The sequence below is a fragment of the Papilio xuthus genome, unplaced genomic scaffold, assembly GCF_000836235.2.
Source record: "Papilio xuthus unplaced genomic scaffold, Pxut_1.1 DF828258.1, whole genome shotgun sequence".
NCBI classification, from domain to species: domain Eukaryota; kingdom Metazoa; phylum Arthropoda; class Insecta; order Lepidoptera; family Papilionidae; genus Papilio; species Papilio xuthus.
This window is the reverse complement of record NW_013530391.1, coordinates 2,796,866-2,814,353: the sequence shown is the minus strand read 5'-3', so window position 1 is coordinate 2,814,353 and position 17,488 is coordinate 2,796,866. Positions and strand designations below refer to the sequence as shown.

Here is a 17,488-nt window from a genome sequence, read left to right as displayed (position 1 = left end):
CTTCCTTTGTAATCTTTTATTATTATTTCTAATAATAATTTGAATATCTGGAGATCATTAGTAATTTAAACGTACTATGAAAAACCATTCTCGGATTCCTTGGAACAGTATAAATCAATTAATCCATCCACAATCTCACATACAAATTTTATTACATTTTGTTAGGTCTCATTACAAAAACTGTAGCAACTTATGTCTTGATAGGTCTTAAAATTATCAGTTTCTCTTAAAAATGAACATGGCCAATTAGATATTTACTTACGTAAAAACTAATTCGTCTTTGAATGTCAGTAATAACTCAATACGGCAAGCTGTCAAACCTTACGACCTCACTTGGCTTACGAGTTACCTTTGGCTTCGGTGCCATAGTTTTTATAAGGATTACGCCATGCGAGCAGTCGATATTTCGACATTACCTTGCCAAATTATACATTCGATCTTATCCGCAATAAATTACAGGTTATATGCAAAATGCCTTTACAATTCGTGTGAAATTAAACCGGTTAAATGAAAAGATTGTCCGGTGTTAAAATTTTACTAATATTATAAATGCGTTTGGATAGATCGATTTTTGTTTGAACAGAACGGCTGCATGAATCTCACTATTATTTGGTAAAGATGTGGAACATACTCTGGAAGAACATAGCACAACGCGGACGGATTCGAGGGCAAAAGCTAGTTGTTAACGTATGCTGTTAATCTTTCTATTTTCATGATTACATCCTTTTTAGTAGTCATATTTGGCAGTGGTTAATATCTAATACTGTAAATATTATAGTAATATATAGTGATTATTGGAATTTTAAATTAATTCCTTCCGTAGAGTATTCAATTGAAAGTTTATTCAGAGAAATAACGTTAGTTACTTTTCACATTGAATTTGCGCACGTGCTTAATGAAATGAGCATTTCGCGTGAAACGCGGGCTCATATGCATATTTTTCTATTCTTGTATTGAGAATGCAGTATCATTCTCATATAAGAAAACAAACGTCAATATTACACGTTTTATTTATTTGAATTCTTTCATGTGCAATGTTCGTTTTTTATTGCTAACTAAAATGTGCAATGAAACTGATAAATGCGGTGTCACCCTCGTAATGTTTCGTCTGGTAAAGGGAACCCTTAACCACTCCTGATCGCAAGAGGGTGCCGATACTTCCCCTAAGATCAAATCAGCCTTGGGGATTTCTAACGATTATTTAGGGTTGCGTACCGTTTACGTGTATGTACTAAAATCATAGGTTATTTGCTAGCGTAAACAAGCTTTAAATAAATTGAATTGATAGATTCAAGTAAGAAATTTAAGTTATAATGAACTTGAGATAGTGTGATTCGTTTAATTTAAATTAGCGTGACATTAAAATGACCAAAACCAATAAAACAGAACACTAGCTCCGTTAAACAAACCCTTTAACGGAAGTGTTTGCAAATCGATACTCGGAAACCGTTGTACGTGCATCTTAGGTATAAAGTACAGTCGCCGACAAAAGTGTTAAAATTTTTGAACTGGTATGAATTTTAATTATTTAAATGAGTTGTTTGATGCTATTCGGCAAGAAGTTAGTATTCTTATATTATTAATTTATTTGTTTTTGAAATTATTTTAGTTATTCGCTAGTACATGTTACAAACATTGGTTTGAATTTTATCTATGCCTTGTGAAAATGGAAAGAAAGTACCATACTTTACGATATTGTATGTCTTTATGATATAAAAGGCGTAAAAGGACAAAACATTAGCACACTATAGTACATTCTCTAAACCGCGAATTAAAAACAACGACCGTTATACATTTTAACTTTTGCATCTCAAAATGAAAGCTCTCGTAACAACATCCAGTTAATGATCCGAAACCGTACGCCATTTTACCTGTCAAACCGCAAAATGCGGTCCAGGTTAACATTAAACCCCACCTCCCTTTATAGACGTGTTCCACTTTCTTCGCGACTGTCCCCGCGGACTGGACAGACCGACATGTAATTCAACTCCCAGAACCGTTTATTAGCATCGCATTAGCGTGCAGATTGGATTACAGTTTTGTCGGCGACTGTACCGCGCACGAGAGCATCGTGACGTGCTTATAGTGGTGCATTCACGAACCTTATTTATTTAATATTATTCAATCGACATTGAAAAATATTGAATAAACATGGTTCGATAAACAATCATCGTATTTCTATTTGAACTAATTCTACCTCAAGATGACCCATAGATGTCTTCCTACTTAATTGTTCTGGTAACCCTATTATTATTATATTTACCGGAAATATTAGGACTGTAAACATATCCAATACCATACTTATACTAACGTACAACCTATTCAAATAATAATATTTTATTGTTTATTCGTGACTTTCAATTGTTAGTTGGAATTAAAAGCAATTTGTTATTTAAAATGCGAAAAGTCGTGTCAATAAAACTTGTGTATGACGTTAAAAATATGATTATGATGCTCTTTGATAGCGTGACTGATATAAAAAAACGAAAGAGGCAAAGAACTAATAACATATAAGAAATCATACAACAAATCACTACAAAAAACGGGACAACCTTGTAAAAACCGGAATATATTTTGATCCGCACAATATCACCGATGTCGTGTTAAACGTATTTCTATCATATGTCATAACGATAAGGTCTCTATTTGAATGTTACGAATGAACATAGAATATCTTTCCAAATATACATAGAAAAAATACGAAATCGAAGGGCATATGCTTGATTAAAGTTCTCTTAACAATTTATTATAGTCAGTGGATACAAATTACACAACTATGTAGAACACTTCTTACAATTAAGTTAAAGATCTAAGAAAATGCAAGATAAGTGACGGAATTATAAAAGGGTTTAAATACTGAAGGTCGATGTGCATTTATTTTAGTTATAAATCTTTGATCTATTTTCTTTTATTTTTATCATAGTTCAATCTACAAAAACATTCATCATAAAGATAAAAATCACAAGTAAAACATAGTTAATCTTCTGAACTAACTCTATTGTTCGTGGAACTGCAACACTCAGATGGAAATTAAGATAAATCTATTATTGATTCAGATTGCAATGCGGTGCTAGTATTTACGCGGCAATCGTTTGTGGGATTTCATTTAAGCTGTTTGATAATATACTTTGAGTGTGAGTTTCCACTGCCGAAACATGATTCTTCCACGATTAAATTTGGAACATTTAATAAAGTAGGCGAACAATAACGTTTGTTACTAATATTATAAATGCGAATGTTTGGAAAGTATCTCCTGCAACGGCTGTATGGATTACGCTGAAATTTGATATAGATGTAGACCATAGTCTGGAAGAACATATAAACTAATAATAGAGTTTTTTGTAATCTAATTCCGCGCGAGCAGTCTCGGGCGACAGCTAGTTGGTTCATAACTGAAAGTAAAAAAACATATTTGTAAATTAAGCTATAGTAACTCCATGTCCCGTTATAACTTACTATAACTTATACTTATCTTGCTACTGTTTACGCAGCACTTTTAAATACATTATAATAATGTTTTTATTTTGTCACACATTTTTATATAACAAGCTCAATGGGTTAGTTTACGGTAAAATCAATAATGATTTCTCTTGTAACGGCATATAACTTTAATTGGTCAATCGTAATTATCTTAATTCTTACTTAATTATGGTTTTGTAGGTCATAAAAGTAGGGTAAAATTCATTTATAATATAATACTATTGTAACTTAAATAGTACATAGTTTAGTCAAGTTATTCTATGTTGCAAAAATACTATAAACTATCAGTCAACATGATATTTCCATGATTAAAATATAAGAAAAAGGCCAATGAGATCCAATCTTTATAGCGGCTCGTAATTCCCCACGAAAGTCTGCGCGCAATTTTAGGCATCGCAACGGGACGAGGTACACCCGTACGCTTGTTTACTCCACCCTTAGTAAACCCATGAGATATGCGTTCTTATCTAGTCGACTCGTGTGTAGTAATAATTTTGATACTGACTATTGTCATTAGTTCAAGTGTTTTTATATCTTAGAGCACATCTCTACTTAACATCAGACTACGCTTTAGCACAATTCTTTGTATGATGCAAAACAGATTAAATCTACGCAACTTGAACATAGACTAATCATAATATTACGCAAATTAATTTATTTAAACAATTAAGTAAGCGTTTGTAGTAACATTAAAATATGCATGCTACTTGATACTTTCATAAGAAACAAAACTGGCTGTTTTCGTTTGTTTCCAAATTAACTTGTAGGTCGTACTTCCTGCAGTGCGATCGGGCCCTGTCCCACCCACGCCGTACGGGCGGGAATGCTGTACCACTAAATTAGCGTATTCTTATGAAACAATAACGTCTTTTAAATGTTAAAACTTCGTAATACGCTACGTAATCAGTACAATGTGTTAGTCTTTCTATTAAATTGTTATCAACGCATGTGAATTGTCGGAACCTTTTTTTTTAAAAAACGTAACATTTCTAAGTAAAATTTTCTTTAACTCGTTACGGCGAGTGGTTTCGGCAGCATCGAATATCAGTAGCATTTTGCTATGTGTCTACATAGTTGAAACAATGTAATGGAATTGATTTTTAATAATTTTTTGTTGACCCGATAACCTCAGTCAAGGCGGTTAGGTACCAGGAGAGTATCGAACTCTAGATGGGGCGTCACAAGTATACGAAATCTTCGGACAACGGACACGGTTTTTTATTCAACGATACTGACGCCGATAAGTGGCTGCTTTGAAAATTTCTGATGCCTCACTTTGCTTGATAAAAAAAATCATATATCTGTTTTGTGGAACTTACTTCAGGCTTCTGTTGTAGTTTTTTGTGAGCCTTTAAGAGCGTTTAAATTATTGTTGAACCTAACCAATATGTTAAAATCTAATCTCCTGAACTTCTTACAGTTTTCTACTGTCACATCATTCGATTTACCACAATTAAAATAAAGTATAAAGCAAAATGTCTATGCCTATATACTGATAATGACAATTGGTTTTGTTGTCTTTTCCCAGTATGCTAAAGTTCAGTAATCTTGGAATTTTTTGTGAATAATTTCATATAAACTCGGTTTCCTTTTCAGTTATTTTCCATAGTATTTTCGCGAAACTCATGGACGAAACTGTTGAACAGTCATTATGGTTTTTTGTCCTGAATATTCTAACAAAAAGAGAAACAAAAACAACAATATTTCTCAAACATATTTGACGTTTTACAACATAAAGACTCAAAATAATTACTCGCCACTCGGACGCCTTTTGAAAGATTGTTTTAAAGAACTTTTCCAGCGACTGTACCGCACTGGGCTGTTTGTTGACGTAACAATTTTAACTCTCTGCGCCGTAAAAAAGTATAATTCTAGCTCTTATCTGGTTTATTTGCTTTTATAGTGGCGACGGCTTGAGATGTTTTTTTATTAAAGTTTGAACATGAAAATTTTACATGCTTGATTAACAACATAACGTTACTTTGTAAAAAAATAATAATAGTTTTTTTCGTTTTAAACTCATTTGACGATAAAGATAATTATATTATAGTTAACTATTGTTTATTATTAAACGTAGTCAGCCAGACTGAGGTTATGGTTATTTATTTTATTTTATTCAACAATACACACATTGACATATCAAGTTTTAATAAAAACAAAAGATAATCTGCAATAAAAACGTAGCCAACTCAAGTGTAAATTTACAAAAGGCTCTTAATGTTTAATAATTCATAACAATCCGTAATAGTACTTTACTAAGTATGTACGTATTTATAAATAACAATTCCTATACATTATGCTGAAATACTTGAATATATTTATATCTTTTATGCAGCACATCGAAAATTTACTTCACAAATAGACTAGTGGCACAACTAAAGTTTCATAAAAGGTAAACTATTTTATACATTGTAACAAATCAACTCCTGTGTGGCAATCAAAAGCGGCGATGTTGATATTTTTTTTGTTTCTGTTCAGAGATTCACATTAAGTTTTATTTATTTTCAAATAAAACGACGTTTAAAGAGCGAGGAGATTCTAAGAAGTTTTAAACCTACGAGCTACAGAAACTAACGCTTATTCCTTTTCTAAATTATCCTTAATGTATTAATAGTAAACTAAGCTGAAATTAAGTCTAAAATTGAGTAGAATTTATTTAAATATTTGAATGAAAAAAAAACCCTTAAAAATATAATTTTTACATATTACTTTTTCTACCCCGTCTTTGATATTTTTCAACATCTCAATTCTAAAGATAAGAAAATGGTTATTTAACATAATTTAGATGCGAATTTTGTTAAGTATACGACGTAAAATTATATTCGATATAGAAACGTGAGAAGTGAGAAAGGTTGGGACCTTGCGCCCTGACCATTAGACACACTCGTTCGTGCAACAATGGAAATAAATTGTATAGCGAACAGGTTCTTTGTTATTTTTCAACGCAATTAACAGTTTAATTATGTTCGCTCTTGCTAAGAGGCTCAAATGGCGAGCCATTTCGCGAATCGTTAAGGAAATTGGATTTAAGATAGGTTTGTAGAGATGTCAATGACGTTTTACAAAGTTGAATGTATTGTATCATTAAACTGTAACTAAGTGAGAGGAAGACAAGTAACAATATCTATACTATTATTGTAAAGCGGAAAAGTTTGTTTGCTTAAACGCGCTAATCTACGCGCGTTGGATAGTCCATTTATAGAGGAAGGCTCTCTGCGACCAATAGTTTTTTCTTGAATTCCGCGCGGACGGAGTCGCGGGCAACAGCTAGCATATTATAACTGTATTATTGCAATTTTCATATCTGTAAAGCCTCGTTGGCTAAAGAGAGAATCCTGTATGCTACAATTCTAATAACCAATGATTATTCTACGCAAAAAGTTGCATAATTCTATTCCCCATTAACATGGAACAGTTTTCTAGAAATTCAAAGATGCATCGCAGTGGAAATTCCGTGCACAATAATAAATTGCAAGCGACCTTTATACAGCAATTAATTAACCCAAATACAAAATAAACGACTTTTTGTTATCTTAAACGCGGGTTCAAAACACTTATAATCTAAGGTAATTGTAACTGGTTTACGGCGAAACGATAAGCTGCACGACAGTACAAAGTGCTGGAAAATTAACGAAAACAATTTTACAACTAAATATACTAAGTGAATAAATGTAATAAAACAATTAAAACTTATCTCTCATACATTATCACTGACCCATCTAAATTATTTTGGGCGATCGGAAGCGAAAATCAGTCTGGCGCCCCTAAATAATAGTAGGTCCATTACTTACTAACCCTCGGGACCCGAACGTCCCAAAGGCGCGGCGCACTAGCGCCCCTCACGAAGTATCCGGGACACTCCCGAAAGTATCACGCTTAAGACAGCCTGCATCAACAAATTCAAAAGAGTAAAAATGACAAAATATGGGAAAAAAGCAATACCTCTGAAACTATCTGTTATATACCAACAAAACTACATCTATATGTTGCCAATCCCCCAAAAAATAGAACAGCGCACGTCATACGATGACCCAAAAAATCTTTTGATAACGAATTGTCCCATTTGTGTCTGTGACAGTATTGAGAATATATTTTATACAAGTGACCTAAATGTCCTATTCTAAGTTTACAAAGAGAGTGTACGACCTATAATCTGTGAATTTTTCTTTATCTGTTGTTGATATCAAAATGGAAAATATTTTCTTTGTTTTGACATTATTTTGCCTTTGGCGGAATATTATAAATGCGAAAGTTTACATGGATGGATGCTTGTTTGAAAGTATCTCCAGAATGGCTCAACTGATTTTGATGAAATTTGGAACACGTATAGAACATAGTTTGGAAAAACACATAGATATTTTTAATTCCTCGCAGACGGAATCGCGGGCGACAGCTAGTAACAAATAACACAGTATCATTTCATTCTGTAATTTATATTAAAATGCCCATTTAAATTTCAATCGTAGGTTAACATAATACAATTTTGTTTGCACTTGAACTTTTCAGACGAGGTCGGACCTAGCGGGTATTAGGTCGTACCTAGGACAAATTTCATTTAGAAAAATGGAAATACTAGACTGATACCAATGTCAAGAATAATTGAATTACTTTGAAGTGACCTGAATGTAAAAGTGTAACATTAATGATTTTTTTTTCTTATTATTAACTTTATTCTTCGAGATTGTCATCATATTATTATTGGAGTGTTTCGTACTAGCTTAATATTTTTTTTTACTTATTTCTATACTAATATATCTTAATTAACTTTTGATATTTAATGTAACCTTTCTTATTATGGTTACTTTTTTATTTTCATGTAAAAAGTCAATGGATGTCAATAGCACATCACACGCAGTACAAATAAAGTCCATTTCAATTTCAGAATCATTATTTGGAATAATAAACTGACAATTGTTTTATTAATAACACGGAATAATAGGATTATGATAATCAAAACATATTAGGAAGTCTTGTAATCAACAATTTAAGGAAGCAAGACATACGTTTAATAGCGGAAATCACTTGTTTTTAAATTAACTTTTTAAATGCGTGCAAGTATTCAATTCTATAAGTCATGCGACTGGCGTGTTCAGATCTATACAATTTACAATACGAAGAAATAAAAATAAGTATGAATAAGGATAAGATTGAAACAGGAAAATCGATGTGAAACACGTATTTTAGCTATAAACTTTATTACATATACCTGTATTTCTTGGAATTAATATAATTACATACCTTCTCTGATATAGTTCTTTTCAAATATCTTGGCGGCCCAAGGACATCGGCGCGGCGCACTGCGCAGCAACTTGCGAGATGTTAACAGCCGCCAAGATATCCGAAAACTATAATAAAATCCTATGAAGCTGTAGCTACCATAGTACAAGCAAGATATTTTAAGACGTAGACAGTTCGTCGTCAGAAAATAAAAACAAGTTTGCAAGGTCGCAGAAGACATTTTTCTAGATAGATAGAATCGGGTTAATTGCCCATGTTAAGTCTGTGACTTCATCGTGACGATAAAAAACCTAATAGGTTTCAAATTATGACTAAACGTAGTGCTTAAGATGAACCGCTTGCTAATTACAGATCATTAAATCGCGTTTGTAGGTCTGGAGTTGTTGCGAGTTACATAAATCTAGCTAGGTATATATTTCTATTTAAAATCAGTCTTAACTACTTAAATACTTTTGATTAGCGCTCGTTGGCAGCTGTTAACTTATTATATGTACTACTCGTTTCATGATTAATACCTTTTGTGTCATTCCAGTACGGGGAACAGTGGGAATTTCATGTTTGAATACGCATCTATCTTATTATTCCCAGTTTTTTTTTACTTAAAATGCATTAAGTGTAAGTTCGTAATACCATTTCAAACGTTAACTTAATGTTGAACGATTTAAACGCAACATAAGTCAATATGGGACGGCATCTGGCGTACCTACACACCGGACCGGGTAAATATTTGAACGAGTGTTCCATAGACGTGGAGTGCATTTCTGTTATAAAATTGCATCATGTCTTATTTGAGAACCAGATTCTATACTAGTAAATAAGCTTTATCTTTTAGCGTTATTTCCAATTTCGTTTACATTAAGTGATAAAAGATTTGTGCTATTTCCTTGTTGTTTTAAACTCTCCGCTTTCATCTCCCGTCGAATACAGTTGCTTAGTTATTTTTGACGTAATCTTTGTTGATTTTGTAATACTTAACCACTAATGATTGTGTATTTTACAGTAACATTTTTAAGCATTTCAATCATCATGTGTTAGCGCAATTCAGCTATCTTCTGTATTGGATTAAATGTTCCAATGCAGAAATCCTCGTCATCACCGTCAATCTGAATGATGTAAACAAGTTACAACCGCAACAAAGCAACTACTATCAATGCGTACATCTTTATGACAGTTGTTATTAAGCGCAAACATTATTTGACCCTAATTGTTTTGCGGTGTACTTGTTTATTGCTGTGTTTGTCAATTTGCATCACTATCTAAACGATAACCTACTTAATTAATAATTTCGATTACTTTATCTTTACGACCAAATTGACTTCTTACTTGATTTTATCAAACTACGTACTTGTGTAGTTAGAAACATTGCAGTAGTTATTCTTACAGCTAAATAATTTTCTTACTTCCTTAAAACGCCATAAAGTTTATAGCACAGAATATATAAGTTTATATCTTACACTAAATATGAACGTAGTTAAAAAGCTTTAGACACTCACTTCTTTATGACGGGCACAAGCTCAGGTGTTCCTCGTGTTATGATGATACGTTATCTCTCGAAGATTACGTTACCTGTTTGCTAGATAACAGCTTGGAATGCTGGAGTTCAAACTGATAGGAAACTTTGAAGATCATTTTTATTATGTCTAATATGTTTTGAACCTTTTTCATATTTTGAATCATGTTCTGTAGCTTGGGTACATTTTTCTGCCACGTCCTTAGAAAACGCTCGTGAGAATTTCGTATTGTTTCAAAATTATTTAAAGTAATTTTACATCATTTAAATTCCAATGATACTTATGTAAATCAACAGTTCCATTGTGTTAAGTCAATCACCTCTTTTAAGTCGAATTAGAGTTGATTAGCGCCACACACTAACATTGCCTTATTTGGTATTTCGTACTGAATATTTTCTATTCCTTTCCCAATAAGGTATGGCAGCCATCTTTAATTTGCGGACTCGCGCGTCTGTTTCCCGAAGGCGCGATGTGATAAACGTTTGGCGCCATTCGATGTTGAATTCGTAATTCAAACTTCAGAGAAGTGTAGCCGGATGTCGACATGACTCCGAGCTGTATCAACAGAATATATAACTTTTTGTCCATAGACAACTGTCCTGACCATAAATAAATGAATGATTTCATGAATTTATGAAATAAATTCCTCCTGATCGTTCATCTTTTACTTGCTATAATGGTATACATTTTATTAAATTTCCAATGTCATCTAATGAAATTCAATATTTCTAATTTATGTTCGCGCTTTATTGATAATTAAGCAACATAGATAGATGGTACAAAAATAAATATGCTGATTTGCTTTCTTTGTTTGTCACCAGATGGCGTAGCGTAATGGAGGGGGAGTGCTCGGAGGGCGGGGAGGGGTGGCTGCTGGTGCGCGTGCACGTCCCCGAGCTCAACGTGCAGAAGAGCCTGCAGTTCCCAAGGGACCAGCTCGTCTGGGACGTTAAGCAGCAGTGCCTCGCCGCTTTGCCCAAGGTCTGTACTCTTTACCCTGCCTTACCTTGTGTTATCTGATGTTGTGATATCACAGAGCATGCTGATTATCAGATGAGTAGTTAAGAAAAAACATACGAATAAAATCTCTAATACATTTAAAAATCAAGTCAAGACCACAATGTCAAGGTTACAATATTACATGAGAGCTTTTACAAATATTTACCTTGATAGAAAACAACAGACGTAGGTCATAACATTTCCGTCATAAGTTATTAAAGTCCTGGCGCTGTGTAAGCAATAAATCCCGCTCATAGCGAGTTCCCGCGGGCGACCGGCAGCCGAGCACTATTTCTAGACATAATCTAGGCAATAGCCAAGGCGCAGGCGCTTAGTCTATTAATAGACGAAGACTAACAAAGCCTACGCACTGCTTAACAACAAGAAGTGGTTATTTACTTGTACATTATTAATAATACAAGGCTATTTATAAGTTTTTAATTTAATAAAACAGTCTTAGAAAACTCGTGATATTCAATTTTCAAATCTTAAGATCGAAATTGAATATTATAATAAAATATCTTTGGCTTATTAATACTTTTAGATATGATTATGACGCTTTGTTTCATCTCCAACTTGCTTATTTGTTTGATGGAAATTGTGTGATTGGACCTATTGAAAATTTATAAAGAATCTGTCGAAAATCATTCTATGTAGATCGAGAAATCTGGCTGTAGTCTGAATGTTATCATTGAATTAAAAAATAAAAAAAAATAAAAATCCTTTATTGACCAAAAAAAAAACATTTTCACAAAAATTTTGGGGGTCTGCCTCCTGAACTAGTAAATGAATTTATTATAAATTAATCATAAATTGAGTGAATGACATAAACAAATTATATAATATGAGACAAGAAATCAAGCGATCATAATATGAACGCTATTGGAGAAGAGATCGACCAGATTCATGAGTTACAAACGTCTGACTTTACCTTATACAGAAATTTACGGTTGTATAAAAGACGGTTTAAGCGAAACACCCGTACACTTTAAAACCCATAAATTTGCACCATCTCCGTAAAGTTGAAAATAAACTCACCATAAAATTTATATATTTATTGTCTTCGATGTCTCGTGAAAAATACATTATGGAAATTGAGAGTTCAACCTTACCTGGTTAAAGAAATTGATTGCCAGTTTAAAATGGTAAAAAGCCAGATATGAAACTGTCGCTTTAAAGTGTAAATGTAAATAAAGATGCCCTTTGTCAACCTTTTTGGTGAAGAATTATATTTTATGATAAGTAGAATGGAAGCAATGGTTTTAGACTCTCGTCACTTCTGATCACTACATTCAAATTCTATAGATTCAAGCATGTACGCCTGAATTTGAACATTATACACTTTATAGTAATGTAAAGAAGACTGAGATTACTTCATGAAATAAATGTATAAGAGCTCATTCAATTAATCATATATCATCGACCTTGACGCTGTGAAAATAAGGATATGTTGCATGATGAAACTTTTGCTCGTAAGTTTACTTTCGATTTATAAGCGAGTACAGCTTTAAGGGCAGTTGTTTATAAACTTGAAAGAATGTTAAGAATTAATCTGTTTTCGCTTCCTTGACCACTTTTCTTATATACGTAAAGAATTCTTACCGACGAAATGTCGCCTGCAATATTTCCTTTCATTTCTGGAACCTAGTTGAAGTTTTATTTTAACAAAAATTTACTACAATGCCTTTCATATTACGATAAATCGCATATTAATACTATTACTTTACCATTTATGTTTTTACTTAGCTAAAATTCCATTAGCTTTGCCATGTACAACATTAAAGAATTGCCTAAATTCATATAAACCTGCTTCAAAATCGATTCCATTGAAATAAAGCAATCCATTATACACCGAGTTGATTTTCAATCCCAATGGATCTCGACATCGCAATGCAAATATCGGAAACGTAAGCGACGACGACTCAACAATATTTGTCACCAGATTAAATTCCATGTGGAAATCATGCTTGCAAACAATTAAGTTTAAAACGTTTGTAATTAAATTTTTTGAATTCTTATCGGGAAAATACAATCCCGGATTGTTCTAGAACTACAAAATAACGTTTATAATTTCGTGAATATATTATTTATTTCGCATTTTATTTTACTTTACCAAGATATTAAAATGGAAGAATAGAAATTGCATAATATTTGAAAATGGTAATAAAGAATTGATTCTAATGCAAAAGTGTGTACCTTTGTAATGAAGCAAAGGCACAACGTAAATAATAAAGTTATGATTTCCTAAGAGAACCAGCATTTCATTATGACATGCTTCCGTTGTCGGAGCTCGCCCACGGTGCGTGGGCGTGCGCGACACGCTGGGACACGTAAATCGCAATAAAGGCTACATTAAACCATCACCTGTCTGCAGAACAACAGTAGGCGATAAAGCATACGAATGTTTTAGTTATTTTTAGCTGTCTAACATATTATGACTTCTACTCTGTGTGCTACTGGCATTGAATGGAAATTGAAAAGTTACGAAAGATAATATGGATAAAGGAATCTCATATGTGTTCTAGTAAATTTTTGTCTTCAAAAAGCAGGAGGTTCTTAATTAGTATGTCTGTTTTTTTTTAAATTACTGTAAACTGCATTAATGTTTTGTTTCACTTGAAAATAAGATATTATTTTAAGACGAATATTTTAAAAAAAATTTACATGCTAATTTTATTTTCGTAGTAAGTTAAGTCATGTAGTAAGACAATGAAAAGGTACTTGCTACCTTATTTAGGAATACGATTAACATCTGTGTGGGTTTTAATGTAAGGTTACATTTTGGATGATGACATAATTGTGGGACAATCGAAATTCAAAAGATATTATACATATAAATTCATAAAACTGTATAAATTAAACTGGAAAATGACCGCTAAAAGTTAATATAATTATTGAAATTGCATTTTTCGGCCAGTGGTCCTAGAACGAATATTTGTGACCAGCGCTATCGTATCATCGACAAAATTTGTATTTAAATTTGTGCAGCGACCCCTATCGAACGTAATATACACCAAAAACGTCATACTAATTTTGACAAAATGACGATAACGATACGTAGACGTTTGCCGTGAATATTCGTGACACCGAACTAATAATTAATAGACTTCAGTTATATGCACACATGACAGGCGTGACTTTTAAATATTAATCGTGTTTCGTAAAAAATAATAGCCCACTAAGCATCTATTGCAAGGTAATAAAAATGTTTCCATCTTTATATTTAACGTGTTTTTAAGTTAATAGCAATAATTTATAAAATAAATTGTGCTAAAGATCTGCGTGATTCAACAAATGCAACGAGACTCTCATAAAACAGAAATAATTAGTATTACATCTGAATATCTCTAATAATAATGATAATGTCAAAATCTCTGCCTTTATAAAGTTGAATAACAGCTATCAAGGTTCCATATTTAAATGTCAAAAGTGTACTCATCTGCGTCGATCTATCCCTGTAGATCTCGGAAAAATCTTCCGTCGGTCACAATAAAAACCAGTTCTTACATACCGTTAACTTAGTTTCTTAAATACATCGACATATGCTGGATGTACTCGTACTACTAACTACTATAAGGTACTGCATTCGATGAATACAACATTACTAACGTTAAGAATAATCATGTTAACTTTTATATAACTTACCGTTGGTTTTTGAGATGAAAAATTTTGTAAACATGTCATTATCTTTAACAAAATAGATATAACAGTATGATTTAAACGAGTATTTGGTCTGAGAAACCCACGGTTAGTAAATCTGAAGTTATGTATTTAAAAAAAGTTTTAAAGCTTAGAAGCTCGGCATTCCTCGTACTTTAATAATTTAAATATATTTTATTTCCCTTGAGCATTTTATGAACTTATCCAGCGGATTTAAAAAGTTCTCAAGGTAAGGAATCTTACAAAAAAGTTACTCTTGTTTTCATTAAACTTTTAATAAAAGCGAGTTCAAATCATAACTTAACAACCTCATTTTACTCTTTTATCGAATGGTCTACTAATTTTCAATCCCGCGACATATTACTACTAATGAGTAATTTGTGCTTTTTTTAATTGTCAACAAAATATGACTAATATTTACTATCTGTATACTATCAGAAATTCTTCCTAGTAATATTACACATTTTGTTATCAATTGTACTTTGATATGTGACCTAAGAATAAAACATTTTAATGTTAAGAATGTAAAATAATATTTGTATGAAAACCGACCTTTATAATAATGAATTAATTTATTTATTCGTTTATATTTTAAATGTAAATATTGTATTTAGTTATGTAAGTTGTATATAATGTAGTACCTAATATAATATGTATGTATATTGTTTTCGGTGGTGCGGCGCCAACCACAGGTGGCCACTTGGTACAGGGTACGTGTAATTTTTACTGCAATATTGTGTATACGCTTGAGTATTACCTTAATACCTGCATGAATCAACCATGATTCAAATATAAAATCAGCTGGGACCTCTCATGTTTAAAGCATGATTATGTTAACTGCATGGTCTGTTAGTCGATTTGGAACCAACTTTATACGACCGGTTGGCTGTAATAATCACTCCATCGATAAAAACCTACTTAAAGCTGGGCCATGGCATGAATATATAATCTGTGGCATTGACGTATCACAACAAATTCAAATAGAAATGTTCCCTTGCAAATGCAGTGTCTTAGCTTCGCTGTGGGTTTCCACTCTCGAAACATTTTGTCATCTCTATTTCCGATATGAATGAGAGAGAAGACGATATGTTTTTATACATTTGTTTCGGCAGTTGAAACGCTCGGCTACTTTTGTATGTTCGATGTTAGTCACTTTCCAATTATACCCCTTGTATATTTTTACTTTATGTAATTCTAGCTGTCAACCACGACACGTTTCGGAGATTACACGGAACAAACTCGGCATACGGACAAACAGACGAAAATTTTAAAAATTGGCTTTTTGTACGAAACATGATTTATTGATTTATGTACATACAGACACTCCAATTGTATTATTTTCCGCTAATTAAATTCCGCTACAAAAACCAAAGATCTGTAATTTTGATTATTGAGAAATTATTTTTAGTTTAATATTTACTTAAAAGTTGTTAAATTAAATAATGTATGCATGTAATCAGTGTACTTGCATAACAAATAGGCTAAATATTACACTGAGAATGATTTTCCATAATGTTATCTAAAGTTCAACGTAGTAATGACATGGTGACTCAAACCAACTCATAGTAATGACACAAGGTTTTATTTGAAAGTAATTTTCCATACACACCACATTAACCAACATATTTGTTGTCTCATTTCTTAAAAGGAAAATGAGAGGGATGGTAATATCGAATTCGGTTTTAGAAACAACAGTTGATCAAGTTGAAATAAAATGAACACACTCACCTTCTGTAGTTACAGTACTTTATAATTTATTATTATTAGGTTTTATTATTATTATTTACTTTTAATGATTCAATTTTAAAGGGGAAAATCCAGTAACGTAGTAACCAAAGTAACGTAGAAATGACTCATTATACATTAGTCTGGCATGACAAAACATCAAGCCATCCGCGCGCGGCCCACTGATGGCCTAGATATGGGAAGCCTTACTCCATACTTTTTCCCGCTTTACTAACATGGAACTATTCTTTTGTGCTCTTTACTATTTCCCTAGTTTTCATATTTTCAAAGCGAATACTTCTCTGGGCTCCGCAAATGGAATTGAAAATGGAACTGTCTATTGCATAGACTAAAAATAATTCTTGTCTTTGATTGTTACATACTTTGACTTTTTATTTATGGTTTCATTCATTTTTATAAAAAGATACATCTTCGATGGAATAAATTAGAAGAATTTAATTATCTTCTTTGATTTTCTGTGATAACTTTATTACTCAAAAGAAACAACACTAGGGGGTTTTTTGCGTAATTTTCAGTAATCCGTATAAAGCGGTATTTGAACAAAAATACTTTGAAATTGAAAATAACCCGTTACAAACGGAATTCCAGCATTCACATTGAATATATTTAAAAACCTACAAATCCAGAATACCAAAGTTAAAATCAAAATCAGTGAGATAAATAATTCTATTTATTTGCATACGAAAGCTACGCGACGTTTTTCCGCGTCTTTATTAACGATGCGCCGTGAATCGAAATGTCAAGCGAGAGCACAGATTAAATATTATTTTTAAAATAGAAAAGTTGGAAGCACAGAGTATTTAATGTTACATAGCAGTGACTGCAAATAACATCTATTTACAGTTACTTTGTGA

At 32.4% G+C, this 17,488-nt stretch overlaps 1 protein-coding gene across 1 annotated transcript in view; it reads left to right on the top strand.

Moving 5' to 3' along the window:
• LOC106113354 (SH3 and multiple ankyrin repeat domains prosap) overlaps positions 1-17,488 on the top strand; it is a 69,393-nt gene that overhangs the window by 4,831 nt on the left and 47,074 nt on the right. Inside the window, exons 2-3 of the mRNA XM_013306079.1 lie at positions 11,051-11,210; positions 15,581-15,598. Coding sequence (XP_013161533.1) covers positions 11,064-11,210; positions 15,581-15,598 — 165 coding nt within the window. The 5' untranslated portion in view covers positions 11,051-11,063. The remainder of the gene's footprint in view (positions 1-11,050; positions 11,211-15,580; positions 15,599-17,488) is intronic.